This window comes from Choristoneura fumiferana, chromosome 14 (assembly GCF_025370935.1).
Source record: "Choristoneura fumiferana chromosome 14, NRCan_CFum_1, whole genome shotgun sequence".
NCBI classification, from domain to species: Eukaryota; Metazoa; Arthropoda; class Insecta; order Lepidoptera; family Tortricidae; genus Choristoneura; species Choristoneura fumiferana.
In genome coordinates, this window is record NC_133485.1 from 11,996,506 (window position 1) to 12,021,172 (window position 24,667).

Consider the following 24,667-nt stretch of genomic DNA (forward strand, 5'->3'; position numbering starts at 1 on the left):
TCATACGAATTAAATTAAATATACATACCTACATTAAAAAAGCCACCGCGATGCTCAAATGAGACTGGACTGGCCAAGTTTGCCGCTTGCATCCAGAGAGGTGGTTACAGTTCACCACACAGTGGATGCCCCCATGATGGCTACCGGCGTCGCCGCAGAGGTAGACCTAGACGCGTTTTCCAGCGACAGGTCAGCCATAAGTGCTGACAGGACGAGTTGAAATCCAAGGGAGCGGATTTGGCCAGAAGTGGGATATTACCACAGGCTTATAATAAATACATTAAAAAACCGGCCAAATGCGATTTGAACTCGCGCACCAAGAGTTCCTTACAAAGTAGGCATCTATCATAAAAATGATACGAACATTATAATTATGACTGCAAAAATATGAGATTAGATGCGCACCGAGTAATCATCTTCAAATCATTGTGATTTAGTTTCATGATTTGTATGGCCGGCGGCTTAAAGCAGGTTATCTTAATGGTGTACCTATAAAGCGTTTTGAGTTGGACACGTTAGAGGAAAATTTATTCATTATATTATATCCACTCATTATAGCGATATATTCTGGGTATGCTTTTGATGTAATAACCAGACCTTGGAAAAGGGCAATAAAACTTTAACATTATAAAAATCCATTATGACGCTTTTAACAGCCTACTTCTTCAATACAGGTTTGTTAAGCCACTTGTTGGAATGTATTTTACCAAATGTGTAATGCACCTTCTGATTTGTAGCTACACATAATGATTATTTAAAATCAATAATCATTAGTTATAGTTAGTTAGATTATAGTTATACTGTAAACTGAAATCGTTTAAATAGTGTAAACTAGTCTAATCTTAGACTAGTTTATCTAAACACTGTTAAAATTTACTATATTGGAGCAGCGAGGTCTCCTGATGCAGGTATTTCTTTGGACGCGTTGGACGTCCACCAAAGATGGACAGATGACCTGGTTAAAGCCGCAGGTTCTGGGGGATGCAAGCCGCTGCAACCGAAGCAACATAGAGGCCATGTCCAACAGTGGACGTCCTACGGCTGAGATGATGATGAAATGATGATGAAACCTGCCTATCTGCTAATTACACGGCCAAGTGTTATGAGGCTTAACAATCCCGTGTCATGACTGTACATCATCATCATCATCATCATGTCAGCCGAAAGACGTCCACTGCTGGACATAGGCCTCCCCCAAGGCTCTCCACTCAGACCGGTCTTGTGCTTTTCGCATCCACCGCGATCCCGCGATCTTAACCAGGTCGTCGCTCCATCTTGTTGGAGGCCTACCGACAGCTCGTCTCCCGGTCCGCACTGTTACACTACTTACATGGAAATTTGAATCATCTTCCTTCTATACTTTTTAAAATAATAAACTTAATAACCAAAAGATTGTGCTGTCATTTCGCTGGCTGATTTGCTGGCTGTCAGACATTGACAAAAATATTTTCAATGTTTATTTTTTAATGGTACCTACCTTCTAAGATTGCAGAAAGGTAAACACACAGTCGGTAAATGCATTTTATACCGAAAATAAACATTCAAAAAATTCATAATTTCATAATTATTATCTGCCCTGAACTTGGAACCTCGAACTTGGGATCTCAAGCTTCGTAGTCTGTTCTCTGACTTCTAGGCAACTTCAGCACTTTCTTATTCGCCTAAACGACGGATGAGTAAAGAAATACCCATGTACCCGTATTCTACTTTCTAACATTACCTAATAGGTTGTGGGACGTGTGTAGGTTACTGCTTACCTACGGTTTAATTAAATAATATAATGGCATCAATTGAACGTTTTAATGGAAGTAGGTTTGAGTCTTATTCATACAGTCTTCATGAAAAGAAACACTATTTTTTTTTCTATTTTTTTTTTCGTCAAATTTATTGTTCGATGTTGCTAACATCCTAAGTATTTTTATTTTATTAAGGTTCATGTAAAGACATGTTCATCCTCAGCTTGACGCCCAAGGGCACACTAGTATTTATTACAATAATTTAATTATTTAAATAATTTAGTAAGTACCAACCTACCAATAGTTAACGAGCGATTATAGAAAGCTGGCCAAGAGCGTGTCGGACACGCCCAAGATAGGGTTCCGTTGCCATTACGAAAAAATCAATAAGTATATTTTATACCTTAGGCTGCTATATTTACTCTTAAATTACTTATACTTAATTAATTATTTCTCAAGCAATCTTAGCCGTTAAAGGTAATTTTCCTTGTAACTTTGATATACTTACCTACTACCATCCTGAATTTTTTCAAATTTTTCCACCTAACAGTTTAGATTTTAGAGGGGGGCGGGACGCCCGAGTTTAATGTAAATTTGCACTTTAAAGTTGAATATTTCGCAATCAGATCACTGAATTGAAAAATCGTCTTGGCAACCCCCCAATAAAATACCTATCCAACGATATCCCACACTATAGGCTTAGTCGAAAAAAAAACACCCCCACTTTACGTACTACTGTCGGCGTGACTGATATGTATACATATTCATGTCAAATTACAGTTTTCTAGTACTAACGGTCTCTAAGCTTAGCCGCGGACACACAGACAGACACACAGACGGACAGACATGGTGAAACTATAAGGGTTCCTAGTTGACTACGGAACCCTAAAAAGCCCATATTAAATATATACATCTAGGACTTGACAACAAAACGCAAAATGGTTACTAATTTTTAGTTCATCATCCCAGCCTATATACGTCCCACTGCTGGGCACAGGCCTCCTCTCAGATCAAGAGGGCTTGGGCCATAGTTCCCACGCGGGCCCAGTGCGGATTGGGAACTTCGCACGCACCATTGAATCGCTTCGCAGGTTTGTGCAGGTTTCCTCACGATGTTTTCCTTCACCGCAAAGCTCGTGGTAAATTTCAAATGTAATTCCGCACATGAATTTCGAAAAACTCAGAGGTGCGAGCCGAGGTTCGAACCCACGACCCTCTGCTTGAGAGGCGATAGGTCAAACCACTAGGCCACCGCGGCTTTTATTAATTATTAATTTATTTTTTATTAATTTTTAGTTATTATATACGAAATATTGCAACCTTTTTATAAAGATATAATTACGGATATGGTAGTCAACCTAGCGATTATACTTGAACCGCTTGAGTAAGGTCATCTTCAGTAAATAAACAAGGTAACTCGAGAACGTCGCGGCCAGTGGAAAGATCCCAAAAAAGTTTAAACTACCTACATGAATTAAGAGAATATTTTAATAAGTAGCACGTAATATAAACAATAACTTAAAAATCTTTATTTAAAAATATCATCCATGTCGTTGCTATTGGGCAGGGTGCCCATAAGGCTGGCTGCGTTTCCTCGTTGTATAGATTGCCATCAACGTATTGGCATTGGCCAAATTGGGTTTTTAATACAACCTTTTTTTTGTCACCTAAACTACATTTGCATACCAAATTTTAACCATTGAAGAGTTCCGTCCGGCAGAGACGATCCTGGCCGGACTACCAGGATGTCACTACAAGATTATTGTATTGTCACGCAATTTACATAAGGTATATCAAATTTCAAGTCAATCTAACTACCGGAAGTTGGTCGAATTTAACTTTCAAGATTTGATTACAGACAGACAGACACACACAGACAGACAACGGGAAAACTAAGTAAAAGCTTGTAAAAATGAAAGTTTTTTACTATCTACTTAATGTTTTCATTCATCACCATCGTCGCCATCCCAGTCAATATGCGTCCCACTGCTGGGCAGAGAACTCCTCTCACAATAAGAGGTCTTGGCCCGTAGTTTCCAGTTCCCAGCGTGTATTGGGCACTTCTCACGTATCATTGAATTGCTTCGCAGATTTGTGGAGGTTCCCTCACGATGTCTTCCTTCAAAGTAAGGGTGCGGCTGAGATGAGTAGGGATCGACCAATCATATTAAATCTCGTCTCCGAGATCTGGATTTCAAGTGGATCCCTCGGCTCCTCTCCGCTCCGCTCGTCTCCGCCTCAGTGGAGCCGCAACCTAATGTTCGTAAACGTTTTTATTAAGGATTTTTTTTAACAATATAAGTTACTTAATAATGGAAAGTGATGTTTGTGTCACTAGTTGTGAACTTACAGTTGAATTCATAAACTTGTGAGCAAAAATTTGATCAAAAATATCTGATTTCGACTTTACGCCGTTAACAATAGAGTCGTGTTCAAATATTTTTGATCAAATTTTTTACTCACAAGTTTATGAACTCGACTGTACCTAACTAATTGTGGTAGTGCGGATTGGAAACTTCACAGATATCATTGAATTACTTCACAGGCGTGTGCAGGTTTCCTCGCGATGTTTTCCTTCACAGTAAAGCTCGTGGTAAATTTCAAATATAATTTCATGTTTAAAAAAAAAATTAAAAAGCTCGTCACTGTCATAGATAGAGGTGACAGCAGGGACCATCTATTGGGCACTATGTATATTGAACACCCGTACAAATATACCCTTATTGCGATTCGAAATAATAATGTATGTTTTAACTAGATTGGTATTTCCCAATGCTAATTGTATCTTCATACACACTATTGAACTGTTTTCACAATATTTGCAGTGCAGTACAGTGTGTATATGCAGTGTTTTCACAATATTATTCTTCATCGAGAAGTTTATGGTAAATTTCAAATATAGGTATTAATTTATATTTGGAAAAAGTCGTGAACCGGGTTCAAACCCTTTGTTTGAGAGCTCTAATACGGCACAAAAAATAATAATTACTTATTAAAGAATAATTACTTAATAAATGATTTAGCAAATAGGTAGGTAGTCATACTAAGATGGAAATACACAGAAAGGTTAGGCGCTTTATGCTTTATTGGAACGTACGTTTTTAGGGTTCCGTAGTCAACTAGGAACCCTTGTAGTTTCGTCATGTCTGTCGTCTGTCTGTCTGTCCGTCCGCGGCTAAGCTCAGAGACCTTAGTAGTAGAAAGCTGTAATTTGGCATGAATATACATATCAGTCACGCCGACACTGGTTAAATAAAAAAATAAATAAAAAAAATTACGGTACCTACCTCCCATAGACGTAAGTGGGGGTGGTTTTTTCTCGACTAACCCTATAGTGTGCGGTGTCGTTGGATAGGTCTTTTAAAAACAATGCGGGGTTTTTCGATTCAGAGATCAGTTTGCGAAATATTCAACTTTATAATGAGCAAATATTTATTAAAATTGAGCGTCCTCCCTAAAAGGTCACATGCGAGTAATCGAATAAAAGTATTTAGCCGTAGCACACGGGAAACTTATTACTTTATAACTGGGAATTATATTTGAAATTTATCATGAGCTTTACGGTGAAGGAAAACATCGTGAGGAAACCTGCACAAACCTGAAAAGAAATTCAATGGAGTGTCTGAAGTTCCCGATCCGCATTGGGCCCGCGTGAGAACTACGGCCCGAGCCCTCTCGTTCTGAGACGAGACCTGTGCCCAGCGTGGGACGTATATACGTATATAGGCTGAAATGGATGGTTTTTTTTTTTATTCGACTGGATGGCAAACGAGCAAGAGGGTCTCCTGATGGAAAGAGATCACCACCGCCCATAAACATCTGCAACACCAGGGGTATCGCAGATGCGTTGCCAACCTAGAGGCCTAAGATGGGATACCTCAAGTGCCAGTAATTTCACCGGCTGTCTTACTCTCCACGCCGAAACACAACAGTGCAAGCACTGCTGCTTCACGGCAGGATTAGCGAGGATGGATGGATAACTGAATTTATAGTTATACTGAAGTTATATATGAATGTAAAAACTGTCAATAAAAGGCATTGCGGTTCATCAAGTACGATTCGATTAAATAAGCAACAAAGTCAAAGTTTTTTTAACCATTTATTAAACACAAAAATTTGTACAAAAATAATCACATCACAGAATTGCTTTGATAATCTCTTACATATCATTAGGTATAGGTAAGTATGTAAATAACTAGTTAAAACAGTAGATATAAGCATCCTCAAATCAAGCCCAAATTCTAGTACTGAAGAGCTGTCGGAAGGCCTCCAACAAGATGGAGCGACGACCTGGTTAAATAAAAGCTTGCAAAAAAAGAAAACCGATTTTTTGTTTCGAGTCCCGAAAGACATTAGCAAACTAGTTTTAGTTTAGTGGATGTGGCATACGATGATCTTTTTCTTCAGACATCCTCAGGTTTAAATTTTAAAACAAAGACTGAAAACCAAATGGTCATAAATGCGAAAAATACTTAAACTAATCAGATCCTTGCAAGAACTTGATCAATGACTCCTTGTGCTTCTCTTCAGCGTCGTATAACTGCACCAGCTCGTTCCATTCTTTGGGTAGCTGCTCCTGGACCGCCTTGATGACGGTACGAATGATGTTGCGCTGCTTGGAAGTACATTTGCCGCAAGTAGTTTCAATCGCTTCGGGGAGAATTTCTGAGAACAAAACACATGGTTGCCGCTCACATGCCTTTTAAGTTTGCAAATATTTCAAGTTTTGGTCAATCTACTATTAAACGTAAATCAATTCGAAATAAAGTTGTCAGCAAATTTACTGTTAGTAAAAAAGCGTGTTAAATCTTTTATGCGTTCTGTCCGTTATTTTATAGCTACTAACAACTGTAATAATTAATTGTTGACAATTGTCAACGTCAACACACTACCAACATAGTAAAAGAGGACAAGTAGGCTCACTATGAACAAAAGTACATCGCGCGGCTAGATGTGTGCGCGCCGGTTGGCGCCAGTACGCACGCACCCGGCGCACGCACACACTGATAATTTAAGGAGGATTAAGTTTTCTTTAGTCAGGGCTGCGCTGCCGTCGGTGCCGTGCGTTTCGATTTTAGCTCGCTCGCCTTGCGCTCACTTCGCGAGATGATCACCTTTTACGTTCGCGTAATCGTACTTACGTATTTTTGTATTAGGTATAGTTGTAAATTAGTAGTATATAAGTGTAGTGTAATTGTTTCGTGCAAGGACACAAAAAAAATATAGTTATAGTATTATGTGTAGGTAAACATGAGTAGTATGTGTACAGTCGCCATCACCATTCCGGCGAATTCATAAATAATATTTTTAAATTTAGTATAATAATAATATAACAGCACAGAATCTGTCTGGTCTCTCTACACAGACATTAGACAATTTTAAGTTAACTTTCGTACTTACTAAAATTATTTGCCGGTAGGTAATTAATCTAAAATAGACTTCGACAACCCTAAGCGTCCGCGCCGGAGTGGACCTACTTGTCCTCCTTTTACTATGCTACCAACGTCAAGACACCTAATTCTGTATAATGCGAGCAAGTGAGCGGATCAAGTTATATTTGCTAGCAGCTATGAAATAAACGGACCTAAAAGATACACGCTCTTATACTAGCAGTAACTTTGCTGACAACTTTATTTCGAAGTGTTCACTAATGTCTACAAACTTACTCTTAAAACTGGATCCTTCGGCGGTGCAGCTACCCTTTCCCAGGAGACACTGCGTGTAGGACTTCAACAACCGTTGATTGGATACCAGCGTCTCTACATCGAACTCGTCGTACTTGGTGTCATAGTGGTTACCATCAGGGCGCGCTAAGGCGACCGCTGCCACCACGGAGAGTACCATCAATACCCTCATTGTCGATTTGTTTGGGATTTTGAAATCTGGAAAGAGCATTGTTGAGTTTTATTAGTGGCTTAAGCCGTAGTGGCGTATGTTTGACCTGTGGCCTCCCACGCAGAAGATCGTGGGTTCAAACCTGGGCTCGCATCTCTGAGTTAACATTGAATATTTACCACGAGCTTTACGATGAAGGAAATCATCGCGAGGAAATCGGCACAAACCTTCGAAGCAAATCAATGGTGCGTGTGAAGTTCCCAATCCGCACTGTGCCTGTGTGCCTGCGTGGAAACTAATTTCCAAGACCTCTCATTCTGAGAAGAGGCCTATGCCCAGGCAGCAGTGAGATGAGATATAGGTTGGGATGTTGATGATTAGTGTCTTCCTGAATTGACGCTACTGCGCATCCCGCGCCTAGGTACTCGTATAGGTCAACCTACTACGAAGTGCTAAATTTGAACTTCGTATCTTGCCGTCCCGCTGACGCTTATATTATTTAATACGAGGGTGAGAGGGACGGTACGATACGAACTTAACTTGACTTAACTCATTGATATGGACCTCCGCATACAGATGTCGTGAATAATGTTTTTCCATCGTATTTTGACGAAAAATTTCGTATTTAAACTAGCTTATTGAAGTTTACTGGAGCTAATTGAGATAGCAAGATAAATACGAACTTATACGACAAAACACGATGGAAAAACAATATTCATTAGGTAGCATAGGCATTATTGGATCCCTGTTCAGGCGCCATAATTTATGCAGCAACACTAAAGACCCAAGAGCACTTAAGGTGCCCGTAGACCCTAGTTAGGCCGGCATAAATTAGACAACGAAGAATTTGGTCGGTAAAATATAATTTATTAAAAAAACTTTGCCGCAAGTATTATAAAAGGAAAAAACACAAAAACTGGAATACGTATGAAACTGGGCGCAAAACAATTATTAAAGCGGAAACCATAGGAAATCTCGGTACGTAGAACTGTACTTCACAATGTGCGATCAATGAATCATTCGAAACAAAAACGCCGAAAGAACTATCAAAACATAGTATTTAAATTACAAATTTCAAATCATAAACCAAATACGAGTTAAAGAGCAGGACAATACCGGCCAGTGAAAACGGTTGGAAACGACCGAAAAGTATGCAACACGCTACACTCATGCAGCGTTGTAATGCTGCAATCTGTAGTAACGTTTCGTTTGATTCAATTAATAATTTGCATAAGTATATCATTTGTTTTAGTTTACTTTATTATTTGTCTTTTTTAATTAGGTTTACGTTTAGGTTAATATTTTTTTAATTAAGTGATATGTAAGTATTCTTTTCTTTTCAATGTAAATATAAATAAATAGTAACATAATAATTAGCCCAAAAATGTTCACTTACTTAGAGCCTTGCCCGCTAAAGTTGCCGGTAGTACTGATGCTATCTGTTAATTTGTTTAAGCCTTTTATATTTTCCCGGTAGATCCGATCCTTGAGCACTCACACGTCACCTAATGATACCTTGACTAATATTATAAAAACTACATGCGCAAAACCTAAGGTATGAATTATAGTTACTTGTGTAACAAGAGAGCAAAGTTGTTTTTTGTTGCGAGTGTTGATTTTGAATCCCGAGTAAGCGAAGGATTGTATAATTGAATCACGAGCGTTAGCGAGTGATTCTAGGTTAGAATCCTGAGAGCAGCAAGGGGTTCAAACACACGAGATGCAAAAAAACTTTGGTCTCGTGTGACACATACAATTTTTCACCTCAGCAGCGAGAACATTATTTAAATGTAATGTAATATAAGAATAGAACCACATAAACCTACCTGTTTACAAAATAAACACATTTTTTTAATAAAGTCCGATTGTTAAGGAACAAATATAATAATCACATTTAAAACCCTTACTCATAAATTATACGAACATTCACGATTACCTACATCTTTGAAAAGTCACCAGAAAGTTAAGAATGCCAAACATTGTTGAAAAACGGTAAATAGAGAGGTTTTGAATTCAGAACGAAAAAGTGCCGGCTCAGGATGACTTCGACCACAGTCCCATTTTGTCACCTTCTTAACTCGTCCTCATTCTCATACAGTCTACTGTTCTGATTCGCCAACATTCCCACATCGTCACTTTCCTATCTTGTCCGCTTTCTTACGTGGGCCACAGTACCAAGTCGTCAACAGTCTTATTTCAACTACAGTGCTAACACGTGAACATTCCAATTTAGACCACAGTGCCAACTCGTCAACATTATTGCATTATTGTTCATTATCCAGACTAAATGCTCTATATATGATTATTGAAAAGGGGCTTTTTTGCAAATTACTCTCGGGATATTTTGCTATTTAAACGCTTAAATTGATCATATCTGTGAGACAACGTCTGCTAAACGTGGACGAGTTGGCACTGCTGACCTAGTAGTACTATGGTCTATAAAAGAAAGTGGACGAGTTGGCACTTTGGTCGAAATAGGAATGTAGACGAAATGGGTTATGGACGATATCATAAAGTGGACGAGTTAGGAAGGTGACGATTTAGGAATTGCAGGCTGACGACATGGCACTGTGGACGATTTAAGAAGGTGACGAAATGGGACTGTGGACGAAGTCATCCTGAGCCAAAGTGTCCAGTAGGTACAATACAAATCTCATACTCATAACATGCATTGTAATTTGAACTTAGAACTTCTTGTAAAAGATGTAATACTTATTTTTTAATACTGCAAAACCTCATCATTGGGTCATTAAAAAGGTTGAACAATAAACGTATAATTTATTATAAATGTTATTTTAAACCTTTAAATATGTTTTTTTTAAGATTTCCATTATTTACATAAAAATAAATAGATTTGTTACAAATTCATTCATCTTGATATCCCTGTCCATGTCATAAGTCATCGGTATCAAAATGTTAAGTAGGTATCTGTAGGTACTAAACACGTTTGACAACACCACCGTAAGTTTGTACCTGGACGTCATCTGTTGGGGTATTTGCCTAGTTAATAACGGGCTGCAATAAAACATTAAATTTATAAAATCAAAAAACTCGACTGCCTTAAAAACTAAAAGGAAGAAAATAAGTCTAGTAGTCTAGAACTCTGCCAAGTAGTTGTTAACTCTTATTTAGATTTAAGCAAAATTATTGTTTTCTCAGAAGGTAAATGATTTGTGTAAATCTTATGAGAAATAAATATCTCAAACCTACCTTAATTACCACAATATTTAGACCGTATTAACACATTCACTATATGATACCTTTCCACATAATATCAATTTTATACCTATGCACAAGTGTGTTTTCTGTTGTTATTTCCTTAATTTAGTTACAAACTTGAACTTGAACTGGTGCTCGACATCCGTGACTTCGCATTTAAATTTAAGGTAAAATAAGTAGGAAATACAAAGATAACATAATCCATACTTAATATTATAAATGCGAAAGTAACTCTGTCTGTCTGTCTGTCTGTTACGCTTTCACGCCTAAACCGCTGAACCGATTTTGATGAAATTTGGTACAGAGATAGAATAGACCTTGGTAAAGAATATAGGCTATCTTTTATCGTGAAATAAAGGCTTTAAGGGGTTGAAATAGGGGGTGGAAGTTTATAAGGTGGAAGTTCGTCGCTGTCGAAGATAAAACCATGAAACTTTGCATTTAGGCACTTAATCCATACTTCCATACTAATATTATAAATGCGAAAGTAACTCTGTCTGTCTGTCTGTCTATCTGTTACGCTTTCACGCCTAAACCGCTGAACCGATTTTGATGAAATTTGGTACAGAGATAGATAATATAATAAATAACATACCACTGTTAGTACCTACTACAATTTTCCGGAATATGCTCTTATGGTTCGCCACAGTGCCGACTGAGAGGTCACCCGGTGAGACCCTTTATCTTTGTCTAAGTCTAAGGCAAGCGAGATTAGACAACAGTAAAGTTGAGTAATCGCAACTGGGAATACAATGGCTACGGTCAGACCAGAGAGGCTGATGCGTTATGCTCCCATGATCAGAAATAAATAAAAAAAAAACAGATGAGGGATAAGGATGACAAGGTCGCCCTAACATATAATTATTATATTGCTATAGATATTTTTAATTTTTATAAATTATTATTGCTGTTCAGGTTGTCAGTTAGTGTTTCAATTGTTTAAATAGTTTTGATCAGTTCTGTTCTCTGTTCATTCCTAGTTTTCATTATATTGGGAATTTTAAACCATCATCAACTGACTTTTTTTTGGGAAAAATGTTATAAATAAAGCAAAGTTTTAAACCAAAATATTTATTAGTATAAAAAATAAATATAATATGAATCACAAAAGTCACAGCACCAAGCCGTGATGTCAAATAAATTATAGAAAAAAAGTATAAACAAATGTGATGTTCATGTAGCAAATCTTAAGAAATATGGTAAATCACGAGAAACCACTTTGTTTATTTTAGGACTCCATTATAAAACGACCATAGTAAATAGTAGGTACCTACTGCTCATTCTTAATGTCCCACTGCATTGGTATATGATAGGCATCCAATGTTATCTAGACGTAGACGCACAATCATTGATATTAAAAAGCTATATGGAATCCACAAGATAAACAAGTTAATATAGATCTTTGGTCGAGCCTAATCGGACGCGTTGAGGAACTTGTTGAAGTTTTCTTTGTACTGGCCAGTGGGGTCCTCCTTATTCGACAGTTCTTTCCATAGATCGGGCAGCTTGGTCTGGAAACCTTTAACCACCATCCGGATGAGCTCACGCTGTTTCGCCGAGCATTTCGTGCAGCTTGTCCTCAAAGCATCAGGGATGGTTTCTGAGAAAAAAGAAGCTATTATGACCCAGTCCAAATTATAAATCTTTAGTGTCAATTATAATAATAGAATGAAAACAGATAAAATATTCCTAAAGACACTAGGCAGATGTGCAAGGGGTCATCTGATGGCGAAGAGCTGCCACTATCCATAAACACTAGAATAACATATCTCTCTATAACAAGTTTAGCAATAGATCTAAATGTAATGATTCTTGTGGCAGTAATTTTCCTGGCCATCTCATTACTGTACCTAAACAGGATTAAAATAGTAGTTTTCACACTTGCACTTGCAGTATCACCATCTCACAACACACAATTCCTTTTAGCATTCTGATTTTTGTCCCCATTGAAGTTAAAAGTTCCCTAATGCTAGGTTACTTACAATTACAGCCGATGAGGAAAAAATTTAGTACATTTAACACGATCAACACAACAAAACGTTCACCCTCAAGTTCTTCAGTCTACACGTGAATAAGATATATGCAATTGGATCAAAATATAGGGAGCATATCTTTACATCCCGTAGCAAATATATGTAAGTAAAAAATTGGAATTAACTTACTCTTAAAATCACTCCCCTCAGCAGTGCAGGGTCCTTTATCAAGGAAGCAATGCCCGTAGCTCTTGAGCAGGCGTATGTTGTCGACCAACTCTTGCGCATTGAAGTTGTCATAGCGTGAGTTGTAGAAAGGCGTGTCATCTGGCCTCGCGAGAGCCGCTGCAGCCAATGCCAATAGAACTAACACGGTCTTCATCGTGGACTACTGAAAATAAATTATAAAATAATGAAACATGTTCAGAGAAGAAGTAGCAGTCGCCGAATAAAGTTTATTGGGTCAGTATGCGAATGATAAGAATTAAGACGAAAAAGTATGCAGGTTCAGAGTGTTGCCACTTTTTTCAACGTGACATAGAGGATGTCTGTGTTTACTTGAAAATCTTAACCCCGAAGCTTCGCTTCCGTGAAAGAACTGTGAATTTAAATATGTTTTTACCAAGACTATAAATGAGAAAAATCATATTGCAAACTTTCGCAATTTGCACTTTTAAACACGTTCGTTGCAACGCGGAAGATAATAAGTAAGTACGTAAAAAAAACATTCAGAAAAACCCAACTTACCTGTTTAACTTAAATTATTAACTTCACACCTTTCAGATCTGCTCGTACTCCACTACTGTCTCAACAGACACCCTGTGATCCTTATATATAAAACGTTCAAGCGAATACCTAGCTATAACTGAAATTGGTCATCAAACTGAACGTGAGCAAACAGCCTTCAATGGGCATACATCAAAGGCTGCTGACGCGAGCGTGATAATAAAATCATAATAAGACGTGTAAAGTTCCATTATTGAGAACGACATTCTACGAGATTTGCACCAATGTGATAATAGTGATAATCAGACGTGCTTCTGAACACTTCCTACGGCACTATGAAACCCGGTAGCGAGTACGTGCAACCGGCGACGCGGCGAGTATGTTCTCTATTCATTGCTAGGTAAAACTACTTTGCAGCTTTGTGACGAGTGTCTCGGGTGTGCAATGGAATGAAAAATCGCTCGCTTGCTCTGCTAGTCGCGTGTTGTGGCTGGGCCGATAGTTCATGCAGTGATAACAGTTGGAAAGCTAAAGAAAGACACTAGAGCCTATAGAAGTATAGATAAATGTCTCATGTGTGGAACACGGAACATAATATTGAATGTTATAGCCTCGATTCAATTTGGGCTATAATATATATAGCCCAAATGGAATGAAAATGTTTTGACTGTCATTTCGAACAAAGCAGATTGACTTAATTCCTTCATATTCATACGATCGGATTTATATATAAAAATTAACGTTACCACATGTAAAAATAGACTTTTGTTTTGAATTTCTGTTTTAACCCTTTTCCACTGTTTTATACGGTATTTAATATCAGTAAGATTGCTTATAATATTATTTTAGCGTGTATTTATTGTTTGACTTATAAACGGGATTAAATTAAATTGCACTCCGGTCACTGCTGATCATTACTGTTGAACTGACTTCTTAAATGGAGAAGGTTATCAATTACGTTATTTTTTTCTTTCTGCAGTTACAGTGTCCTTACTTTAAGAACAAATTAACAAATATTATGTAGGTACGCAAACACAATCGAAAGTTCGTTCCCAACCAATTTATTCTCAGAACTGATATTGATATGTACTCGTAATTTAATTTGCACGGAGTATATACATATAGATATGTATATCTGTAGGTATTTACTTATTTACATCACCATCATATCAATACAGAGAAGTATTTGTTATGACTATAGAAATCACTAGCCAAAAATGTATTTACCTTAACTATGAATTGTCAGTTTTAAGTGGTTTACACAACAAACTACAGATGGGCTACTATACATATACGAAACTCGCAAATCGAAGTTCGTATCGCACCGTCCCTTTCACTCGTGCATTAAATGACATAAGCGTCAGCGGGACGGCAACATACGAAGTTCGAGTTTTGCACTTCGTGCTATAGGGGCAGGATCCATTCCGTGTTACCACAACAACCCACAATCTTGACACTGATCCCACTAATATAATAAATGCCAAAGTTTGTAAGTCTGTTTATTTTTGTTTATTTGTTTGTTTGTTTGTTACTTCATATTGATTCGAATTGATTTAGATGAAATTCGGTATACAGACAGTTTGCATCCCGGGGAAGGACATAGAATAGTTTTTATCTCGTAAAATTCCATACTTCCCGCGGGATAGTAAAAACCAAATTCTACGCGGACGAAGTGGCGGGTAACGGCTAGTGTTGAATATATGTAAGTAAGTATTTATCTATATAAGTCTACCGGGTGTGGCCTTTACGGTATTTATCCGTTGCTTGGTACCCGTAATAAAAGCTTTGGTTAGTTTGGAACTAAACTAAGTCGATCTAGGTCAAGGAAAATTAAAATCCTTGTTATAATTTTCATCGACTATCTCGCTTTTCACCCCGAAAGGTTGCTTAACGGTAGGATTAGAGAATAAGATCGTGGTAATAATCCAGACAGGCCTTGCACAACTTCCTGCCTCCCACAAATATTTTTTCTCAAAAATTTCCGTAAGTCATAGTCTACATTATTCCTTACATACCAGAAGGCTAACTGCATAATTTATGGTCAGCGAGAAATTAAAAAGTAATAAAAAAATGGAAGGCGCGCTAGCTCGACAATAATTTATTATTGTCGAGTAGACATGGGTAATCTCAACTCCGCGAAGTGATCTGACTCACTAGATCCAGCTCCGGTGTCGGTACCGAATCCGCTTATTGAATCCGACTCCTTTATTGACTCCGGTTCTTTCGAGCGATTATTAATTTATCTATGGCCGATCCGCCCCGGCTCGGATCGGTCGGTCGGTGTCGGTACGGTACTGCGGTGCCCCACCCGCTGACTGAACTGCTGGGCTACTCCGAAACTCGAAACTCGAAGTTCGTGTCGTGCGGTCCCTCTGACACTTACACTGTTTGATACGAGAGCGAGAGGGTACGCACGACACGAACTTCGAGTTTCGGGTTTCGGAGTAGCCCTGCTGAAGTACAGAATCGTGAGAGAGAGAAAGATTCGTTCGTTAGTCCAAGTCTTTTGAATCTTCAGATCCGGATTTACCCACCTCTATTGTCGAGTCTCAAACTTTTTAAAAAGTGAAAACGGCCACGGAAATGTTGGCTCAAGTCGTACACAGCCAACTCAAATGGCTGCTACAGTTATTTTGTTGGAACTCCAGACTTTTTTTTGGATCTGAAACAGCTTGTGGTGTTTTCGGTGGAAAAATACACCTGCTGTTTTTATTATGAAAAAAAGACTGGAAAGCATGAAAAGTTTTATTGGAATAAAATTAAATGTCATAATATATTTTGTTGAGTACAGCTTTATATTAGTCTCGGCTGGAATAGCAATTATTGGCTTCGTATTAGTTAAACGGACTCGCAAGCTCGTACTTTTAATTCTCATACTCAGCCAGCAATTGCCTACTTCCAGGCCACGACAATAATCTACTGATAATATATTGAGGCATAATATTTCAGTGTCAATTTTATCAACGGCTATCTTTAAAGATTTATAGAGACAACCAGAATGTTGTCTGTTGTTACTTATTCATGATCGTCGTCGTTGTCTTTTGTGAGTCAAGAGGAAGAGATAAAACATCGGAATCTATAATCTCTGTCACGTACTGACTGCTTAAGATTTTATTGTATCCACTTGCGTTTTTATGTACTTTATTATTTCGATGTAGAGCTCTTTTTATTAAATTTTTCATCGCTCTAATAATAATTTCACGCAAAGAATCGCAATCGCAGTTCAACGCGGGAATGCTGCCTGCGTGATGGGCACCATGCCAAGAGGCCCACCTCTCTTTTTTAATTAAAGTTTTAGTTTTAGTTATTTTAATTTAATAGTAGTTTTTTAGTCCTATGGATATTTTTTATTTTCTTAATAAATATTTTTTTTTATTTGGCACATTAAATTAATGAAGTGCTGACACTAATTTCATGTTTCATTCTCTGCCTACTGAAATTACGAAACCTTCATTACTCGAGGAAATAGTAATTGCTTCGATTAATGGATATATTTCGCGACCACCCTACCCGGTGTTTTTTTATTCATGTATTTTATTTTTTGACAAATATAATTATATTATTAACGCATTTACGAGTACTTAATAAATAGTTTTCTTTTTTTACTGAATTAGTGTTCCCAGCATCTAATAGGGGCTCCGCGACCACCCTAAAGAGGCTTCGGGACTCCCCAGGGGGTCGCGACCCACAGGTTGAAAAATACTGACATACGGAAAAACTTAATAATTTTGCGAAGAGCTGAGCTGCGCAAACTTCGTGAAATTTGGTATGCAGATAGCTGTATATCTGGAATAACACATAGGCTACTTTGTTAGCCCAATATTCCCACTGGATTGGGATAAAATCCCAAAATTCCTACCACTCATTACATATTATGGCGCGGGTGATTTGTGCAAAATGAAATAATTTTTCTTGTTTTCTTTATATGATAGAGGGAAAACGAGCAGGCGTCTCACCTAACGGAAAGCAACCACCGCAGCCCATGGACATCCACATCCATAACATAAGTTGAGTTACAGGTGCGTTGCCGGCCCTTTGAGAAATGAGTAGTTGTACTGGTCATGACGGGTCCGAAAATAACTTTTGGAGATTTACTCATGCGAAGCCGCGGGTAAAAATCAGCCAATTATGTAAGAAATCTTCAACTGGTAATGTATTAGGCCACATTAGGTGCGTAAAAGCGCTTATCTGACGGCACGACGGTCAGGGGGTTATCCTTTGTTTAAAATAAGTCAATATTAGTCTCAGCGGTATATAAAAGACTTGTGAACGATTCACGCGACAGATATATCATTGTTTTCGTGCAACATCGTTAAGATAATCATCATGAATAAGATCACTGTAAGTATAATAATTGCAAAAACTCGAAATAAAACTGTAGGACAATCAGACTCAATCAATAGCTTGATAAATTAGTGTTGTAAATTTGACAAAACCTTAAAGCTTCTAACATTATGGATGTCCATGATGAGTGATTGCTTTCCATCAGGTGCCCCTCCTGCATATAAAAAAATGTTTTTCATTGAACTTGGTTTTCTTGAACCTTGACTTAGAAGTAGCTATAGTAAAATCGAACCTTGCATTTAAAGCCACCCACATGGTCTGAGGCACCCTGCATTACTTATAAAATATTGTTCTATAGAGCACCGTGATTATAACAAGAACACAAAATCATATTATGGCTGACCATAGCGTTCGGGTTCATTTATTGCTTTGATATGGATATATTTATTAAGTTACTAGTTTATGCCCGCGACTTCGTCTGCGCGGATGTAGGTTATATATATATTCTAATAAAGTCTATTTTACATTTTTGCGAAGCGAAATAATAACTCTAATTCGAAATAATAGTTTTTAGGCCTTACAAGGTCAACACATAATTCCGTTTTCAATAGTACCGTACAAGCATCCTGATTCATATTAATTAATTTGATTCCAGTTCGTTCTGTTGTTGGTGGCTTTGTTCGCGATTGCGCAGGCGCATCCTCAAGGTAAGTTAATATTATATTAACTCTTGTGTAATTATCGAGAACAAAATTGTCTTATTTATACTATTCGATTTTTATTACTTTTTCCTTCTAATTTATTCTTATTCATAACTATAGTATGTCAGCGAATCGCTACCCTTGAGAAAAGAGGCATTTTCAAAAAGATTTTATATAGCAACACTGACAATACACTGAAAACTAGAAGCCTACCTCAGCTTGTATGTCCTCACCACAGCCGATATATGTCCCACCGCTGGGCACAGGCCTCCTCTCAGAATGAGAGGGCTTGGGCAGTAGTTCCAACGCGGGCCCAGTGCGGATTGGGAACTTCACACACACCATTGAATTGCTTCGCAGGTTGTGCAGGTTTCCTAACGATGCTTTCCTTCACCGTAAAGCTCTTGGTGAATTTCAAATGTAGTTTCGCACATGAATTTCGAAAAACTCAGAGGTGCGAGCCGGGGTTTGAACCCACGATCCTCTGCTTGAGAGGCCATAGGTCAACCACTCGGCCACCACGGCCTACGTAGTTAAAAATACTTCGATTCTCGACAAATAAAGCCCTCTACCCACCACGACCGTAATGGCAACGAGTCAGGCAAAAATATATTCTTTGCATTGAAAAGTATGTCTATTGTAAAGGTTGCCTGGAAGAGATCACTCTGAAGCGATAAGGCCTATTGCTTACCTTGGTATATCTCCATACTTATACATGTGTTTTCTGTGCTGCTTACTATGTATGTGTTGGTGTGCATTTAAGAGTTATTTTACTTATGGAATTGTTTTGTCTGAGACATGCCCTTTAGCACGTTTACTAACCAACCGTCCCATTAACGAATATCCAAAAATTGCAAAAAACAAAAATTATTATGTTACTACACCATGGCCCTTTTTCATTTTCAAAACATAAGCATACCGGCACTACTTTGAAAACATCTTGTATCTCTAATCAATACGTCAACAAAATTTACTCTTGAAATAATGTTCTTTAAGTTCACTCAGTAAAATTCTCGATTTTGAGATACGGGAATTTTTCAAAGTAGTGACGATATGTACAGTCAAGTGTAAAAATATGAACTTATTCAAAGTTTCAATAATAAGTACCACAGACTCTTATTCCGACGCAATAAGGCCAAAGTAACATATTTTTGAGTGGTTGAAATAGATCTTAATTTGCACTTGACTATACATCAGTTGAAATTAAACTTATTTGGATTAAAAATATGAGTTCAACAATCGTTATATAAATGAGGATTCGTAATAATGCAAACCGCACAATTAGCGAATGCAAGTCAGCGTAATACTCGTAAACAAGGTCTTGGTCACGATGCATGCACGACCGTGTGAGTTATCAGTGTTGCCGCTATAGACACTCAGTAAGTAGCCAGATTGGCTAGTTTTGGGACTACATTAGCCACTTTTTTTTAAAACCAATTAACTAACTGACCGACAACGCATGAGTAGTTTTAACCTAGCTCTAGCTAGAGACTTCAAATTGGCAGGCATATTAATATGATTTATCTACTCCTATACTGCAATCTGTGATTTACTTAATCACGAACAGTGTACATAACAAGATTCTGGAAAAGTCTTATTGTCTATTCCCCATAACAGGCAAGTAAACGTTCATTAAAAACAAAATTTAACTAGACAACACATTTTCATATTTCTCACTTGTTTATTGTTGTTTACCTTCTCTGCATTTGCCATACTTTACTAAAGTATGAAAACCTTTAAAGTTTACTGTTTCTCTAATTTTGTATGTTAATGAATAAGTACCCAGTCGAAGAAAAAGTAATATATGCAACGTTGTATAGTAAGTCAAAAAAGCTCGCGGCGTCTTTTTCTTACGAATGTACGCTAAAGCTCACAACGTAACTTACGCCACTCACCTTTTTTGAACCCTTTTTATACAACTGTTGCATAAAAACTATATACTCGTACCTTAAGTTGAGTAGAGAACTGCAATAAGAAAGGATTATTCGGAATTTTAAGAATAAGTAATCTACTTTATTCGTATTTCATATTTTCCACAGGGGCAAAGTTGCGAACATAATCTAGTGCTGAAACTTTTTTTTAAATTTATTATTACATCTAATTATGGAGCTGTAACTCTACACCTTGGTTTAAAAATAACGTCATAGCCTTGTCATAGCAGTCAGTCTATGACGTACCTATTCAATACAAGCTCCATAACAAAGATCGTTTTGACATTTCTGAAAAACTTTACCGCTTTTTGCGCTACCGTATTGCGGCGCACTGCGCGCGAAAACGCGTTGCTGTCAACATGACGCCTACGAACAAATCGCGGTGCACGCGATCTATCTCAGAGGGGTCGCGGGGGGAGGTACAAAACCGCTCGCGCCGTTTGGCGTGGGTGGACTCTTAATGTCAATTTAAGACAATTTTATTTACTTACCTTATCACTTCCCGCAATTTTATCATGTAAAAGTTGATTCTACAATTATAGGTTCTTTGAATTTAGATACTTGCGTGCAACGATTATTCGGCTATTATTGGTTATTCGGCCTAATCCCCAACGTACGTTCGGCGTACCGAATACTTAAGAAATTGTTTTCTAGTCTTGTGATCATATTTATAAAAAATGTGTTGTCATCAAAAACATAATCAACAAAATAGAGAGATAAATGATTGTAGTATAATCACATATGTATTACAATACGTATTAACAAAAAAACTATAAATAAATATCTAAATTTATATTATCCTTATTAAAAATATCTTTAGAAGAATATTATGGAAGATATAGAGATTACAAACAAGCGAGAAACAAATCCCGTCGAGACCAGAGGCCGTATTGCCTAACGTTTCTGAAGGCCGCGATCGCAATCAAATGACAGATTTCGCATACAATATCTGTCATTTGATTGCGATCGCGAACGCCAGAAACGTTAGGCAAATACGACATCAGGCCTTATACTACGAAGTTCAAAAATCGAAGTTCGTATGTTGCCGTCCCGCTGACGCTTATATTTAATACGAGAGTGAGAGGGACATAAGGACGTAAGAAGCCGTGGTGGCCTAGTGGTTTGACCTATCGCTCTCAAGCAGAGGTCGTGGGTTCAAACCCCGGCTCGCACCTCTGAGTTTTTCGAAATTCATATGCGGAGTTACATTTGAAATTTATCACGAGCTTTGCGGTGAACGAAAACATCGTGAGGAACCTGCACAAACCTGCGAAGCAATTCAATGGTGTATGTGAAGTTCCCAATCCGCACTGGGCCCGCGTGGGAACTATGGCCAAGCCCTTTTGTTCTGAGAGGAGGCCTGTGCCCAGCAGTGACGTATATAGGCTAATATGATGATGAGAGGGACAGTTCGATACGAACTTCGAATTTCGTAGTCGCACCCTTGTTTTTGTATCACTCTCTAGTCGAATACTTTTGCCGAATATTCGACTATTTGGCCAGGGTGCGAATATTCGGTATTCGGCATTATGACCGAATAAATTATTCGTTGCAAGTCTACTTACGAGTATTTCGATATGAAAAATAATACAATTATTTTTCTTTACAGTGAACGTAGTCGACGGCCAGGATCAAGGTAAATAAAAAGAACTGTTAAATAAAATTATTTTTACTTAGTTAATTAACCAGTGGCTAATTACGAGTAAGCAGTAATTTGTTTAATGTTCCTTTTATATTTTTTGTTTCAGTGCACGTCGTTGATGGACAAGACCAAGGTAAATAAAATACCTACTATTATTTGTAAACTATTTAGTTGATAATTGAGGTCAGCTGATCTGACATTAAAAAATATTTGTAATAATATCAGAAACCTTTATTTATACCATTTAAATTTTGGTTCATCTTTAAACATTTTAATACTCCTTTTTTTCATCGAGTTGAAATATATATAATACGATGCGCCAACTTCACTCGATCAAAAAAAACTAAAACAGATAAATCGTACACTGTGTTTTAAAGGCTTTTCTTTAAATGTATATTACTATCCAGTCCATTCGAGCAAAAAGTATATCGAAAAACATATAGAATATAATGACCATACTTTTCTTTCAGTTCATGTTGTGGACGGCGATAATGGAGGTAATTATCTTATATTTATTTAAAATATCTAAACATTAAAGTGGAAGAAAAGTATCTATTGATCTACCACCACTCGAAAACATGTTACCATAGCATTATTACGTCGAAAAAAGTGTCTGTGATTCATAAATTCATATTTTTACAATCAAATACCTACAATCAAAGTCAAATAATACTAAAGTAAGCGCGGTTTTGTACATATAACAGACTTTACTGTACTTATATACTTAGAACATCGGGATATCTTACACTATTCCAATTAAGAATAGGTACTTTAACCATATTGTTCCACTTATTCTCATTATTTTCCTTGCAGTGAACGTGGTTGACGGACCGGGTGAGTGGAAAAATCCCAAACACATGACAGTTATAAGCGATTAATGTTTATACACGGCCCTGGGGTAGAGCAACAGGAGTTCTCGCTCTAGCCACCAGATGGCAAGGGGCGCCATTTTCCGGTTTCCAGTGCAAAATAAAATTATGATAGCGCCTTTCGAGAGGCGCGGAAGCGGGGTAGACTATCTTGCTCTACCTTGTTCAAGCCGGTGCTGAATATGGCCCGCCCATTGCCACTTCAACTTGCATATTCTTCGAGCTATGTTGATGACTTTAGTTCTTCAGCAAATTTCCCTACTCCGGTTCATATCGCGCAAAAAACTCCAAGCATAGCTATCTTCATAGCTCGTTGCGTGACTCTGAGCCTCTTCAAGAGGCCCACAGTCAAGAACCACGTCTCAGAGCCACAGGTCATCACTAGTAAATACACTCTTCGTGTGGCGACCACGAATCGGAAGACGAAACTTTGACAAGCCTCCCAACTAGGTGGACTGATGGCATCGAGAGATTCGCAAGAAACCGCGTGCTGGCCTGAGTGAGGCCTTTGTTTAACAGTGGACGTCTTCCGGATGTTGACAATGACATTACACATATTTTCTACGGGGCTGTGATTACCTTTGATCCTGATATTTTGACGGATCCTCTAACGTCATAAACAGGTAGACTCACTCATACTCCTTTATTGGTAATATCATTATTAAGTACAATGTCATATTGCTAAATTATTCTTAACATATTCTAAAGCCAATTATTTTAATATTTTTCAGTAAGTAGTACCACTCCGATCCGAGTGCTATACTACGAAGTGCAAAATTCGAATTTCGTATCTTACTGTCCCGCTGACGGTTATATTATATACGAGAGTGAAAGGGATGGTACGATACGAACTTTCGGTTTCCAAGTTTCATGACGCTAGTAAATACAGTCGAATCGGGTACCAGAGTGCGACCTATTCATAGTCAATTTCGCTATGATTTCTTTGGCAGATGTACGAAATGTCAATTCCGATATCAGTAGCACTAAAATTCTACCTTGGTACGTGATTCAGTTTCTGTTCTATACCTACATCGATATATTGGGTTCACATTAAAGATAAACACGGTTCCGTAGAAAATGTGTTATCCTAAGCGCCTTCTATGAGCAATAACGTTTTAGTACAACTGTGCTCAATGCTAATAAAAATAAGCTTCTACGTAGCTATACCTATCATATCTCACGATATCTGATTTCGGTAAAATAAACCTATGTTTTCTCGAAACCTGATTTCATGGCTCCCGTTAGATGTGATGGATATTTTAGTTTTTGAATTTTCTTACAGGACCACAACCAAGAGGCGGGCCTGGGAACAAATAATATAATAGCAATCACAGAATTTTTCAAATATTATGCATACCTATCATATAGCCCTAAACCTACCTACAATAAAGATTTTTTAATACTCAATTTGTTTAAAGTTATTCTTACAAATGATTTTGATCGTGTTACACACGTCACTTAAGTACAATAGTTGTATATCATGAGAAAATTAACTATCTTGTCAGAAATATGCACAGAATGATTGTTTAGTCAGTTAAATTGTTTTGTGCAAAATAACAACTTTTAAAGTATTGGTACCTAATACCTTGTTAGCACCATTATTTAAATATAAATCGTAATATTGCAATCACACGCACTCGTGTGGTGCTCCTACCGGGATTCGAACGCAAGACCTCTAAGTACATAAATAGGCACGGCCACTCATCTCTTGCGGCTTAATGCAATAAGAATGTGTTTATTTATAGGTATAT

At 37.7% G+C, this 24,667-nt stretch overlaps 4 protein-coding genes across 6 annotated transcripts in view; 1 reads left to right on the forward strand and 3 right to left on the reverse strand.

The window, feature by feature from the left end:
• LOC141435009 (E3 ubiquitin-protein ligase HERC2-like) overlaps nt 1-198 on the reverse strand; it is a 17,097-nt gene extending 16,899 nt beyond the window's left edge. Inside the window, exon 1 of the mRNA XM_074097523.1 lies at nt 145-198. Within this exon, the coding sequence (XP_073953624.1) occupies nt 145-198 (54 nt within the window). The remainder of the gene's footprint in view (nt 1-144) is intronic.
• Nucleotides 199-5,817: 5,619 nt separating this feature from the next.
• Nucleotides 5,818-9,073, reverse strand: LOC141435175 (allergen Tha p 1-like). The gene is made up of 3 exons (XM_074097776.1): nt 8,968-9,073; nt 7,403-7,618; nt 5,818-6,401 (listed from the first exon to the last, which is right to left on the reverse strand). Exons 2-3 carry the CDS (start codon nt 7,590-7,592, stop codon nt 6,214-6,216), a joined length of 378 nt encoding a protein of 125 aa, XP_073953877.1. The 5' UTR covers nt 7,593-7,618; nt 8,968-9,073; the 3' UTR covers nt 5,818-6,213.
• Nucleotides 9,074-11,845: 2,772 nt separating this feature from the next.
• On the reverse strand, nt 11,846-13,621 carry LOC141435174 (allergen Tha p 1-like). Its single transcript, XM_074097775.1, has 3 exons — nt 13,511-13,621; nt 12,953-13,154; nt 11,846-12,390 (listed from the first exon to the last, which is right to left on the reverse strand). The coding sequence occupies exons 2-3, from the start codon at nt 13,143-13,145 to the stop codon at nt 12,203-12,205; spliced, it is 381 nt and encodes a 126-aa protein (XP_073953876.1). The 5' UTR covers nt 13,146-13,154; nt 13,511-13,621; the 3' UTR covers nt 11,846-12,202.
• Nucleotides 13,622-17,706: 4,085 nt separating this feature from the next.
• LOC141435144 (uncharacterized) overlaps nt 17,707-24,667 on the forward strand; it is a 44,934-nt gene continuing 37,973 nt past the window's right edge. Inside the window, exons 1-7 of one of the 3 annotated variants that reach the window (XM_074097729.1) lie at nt 17,724-17,830; nt 18,429-18,480; nt 22,015-22,041; nt 22,154-22,180; nt 22,518-22,544; nt 22,861-22,881; nt 24,199-24,323. In XM_074097729.1, coding sequence (XP_073953830.1) covers nt 17,816-17,830; nt 18,429-18,480; nt 22,015-22,041; nt 22,154-22,180; nt 22,518-22,544; nt 22,861-22,881; nt 24,199-24,233 — 204 coding nt within the window. In that variant the 5' untranslated portion in view covers nt 17,724-17,815 and the 3' untranslated portion in view covers nt 24,234-24,323. Of the gene's footprint in view, nt 17,831-18,428; nt 18,481-22,014; nt 22,042-22,153; nt 22,181-22,517; nt 22,545-22,860; nt 22,882-24,198; nt 24,324-24,667 lie in introns of those variants that run through there. The other 2 variants (XM_074097727.1, XM_074097728.1) reach the window with 2 other exon arrangements.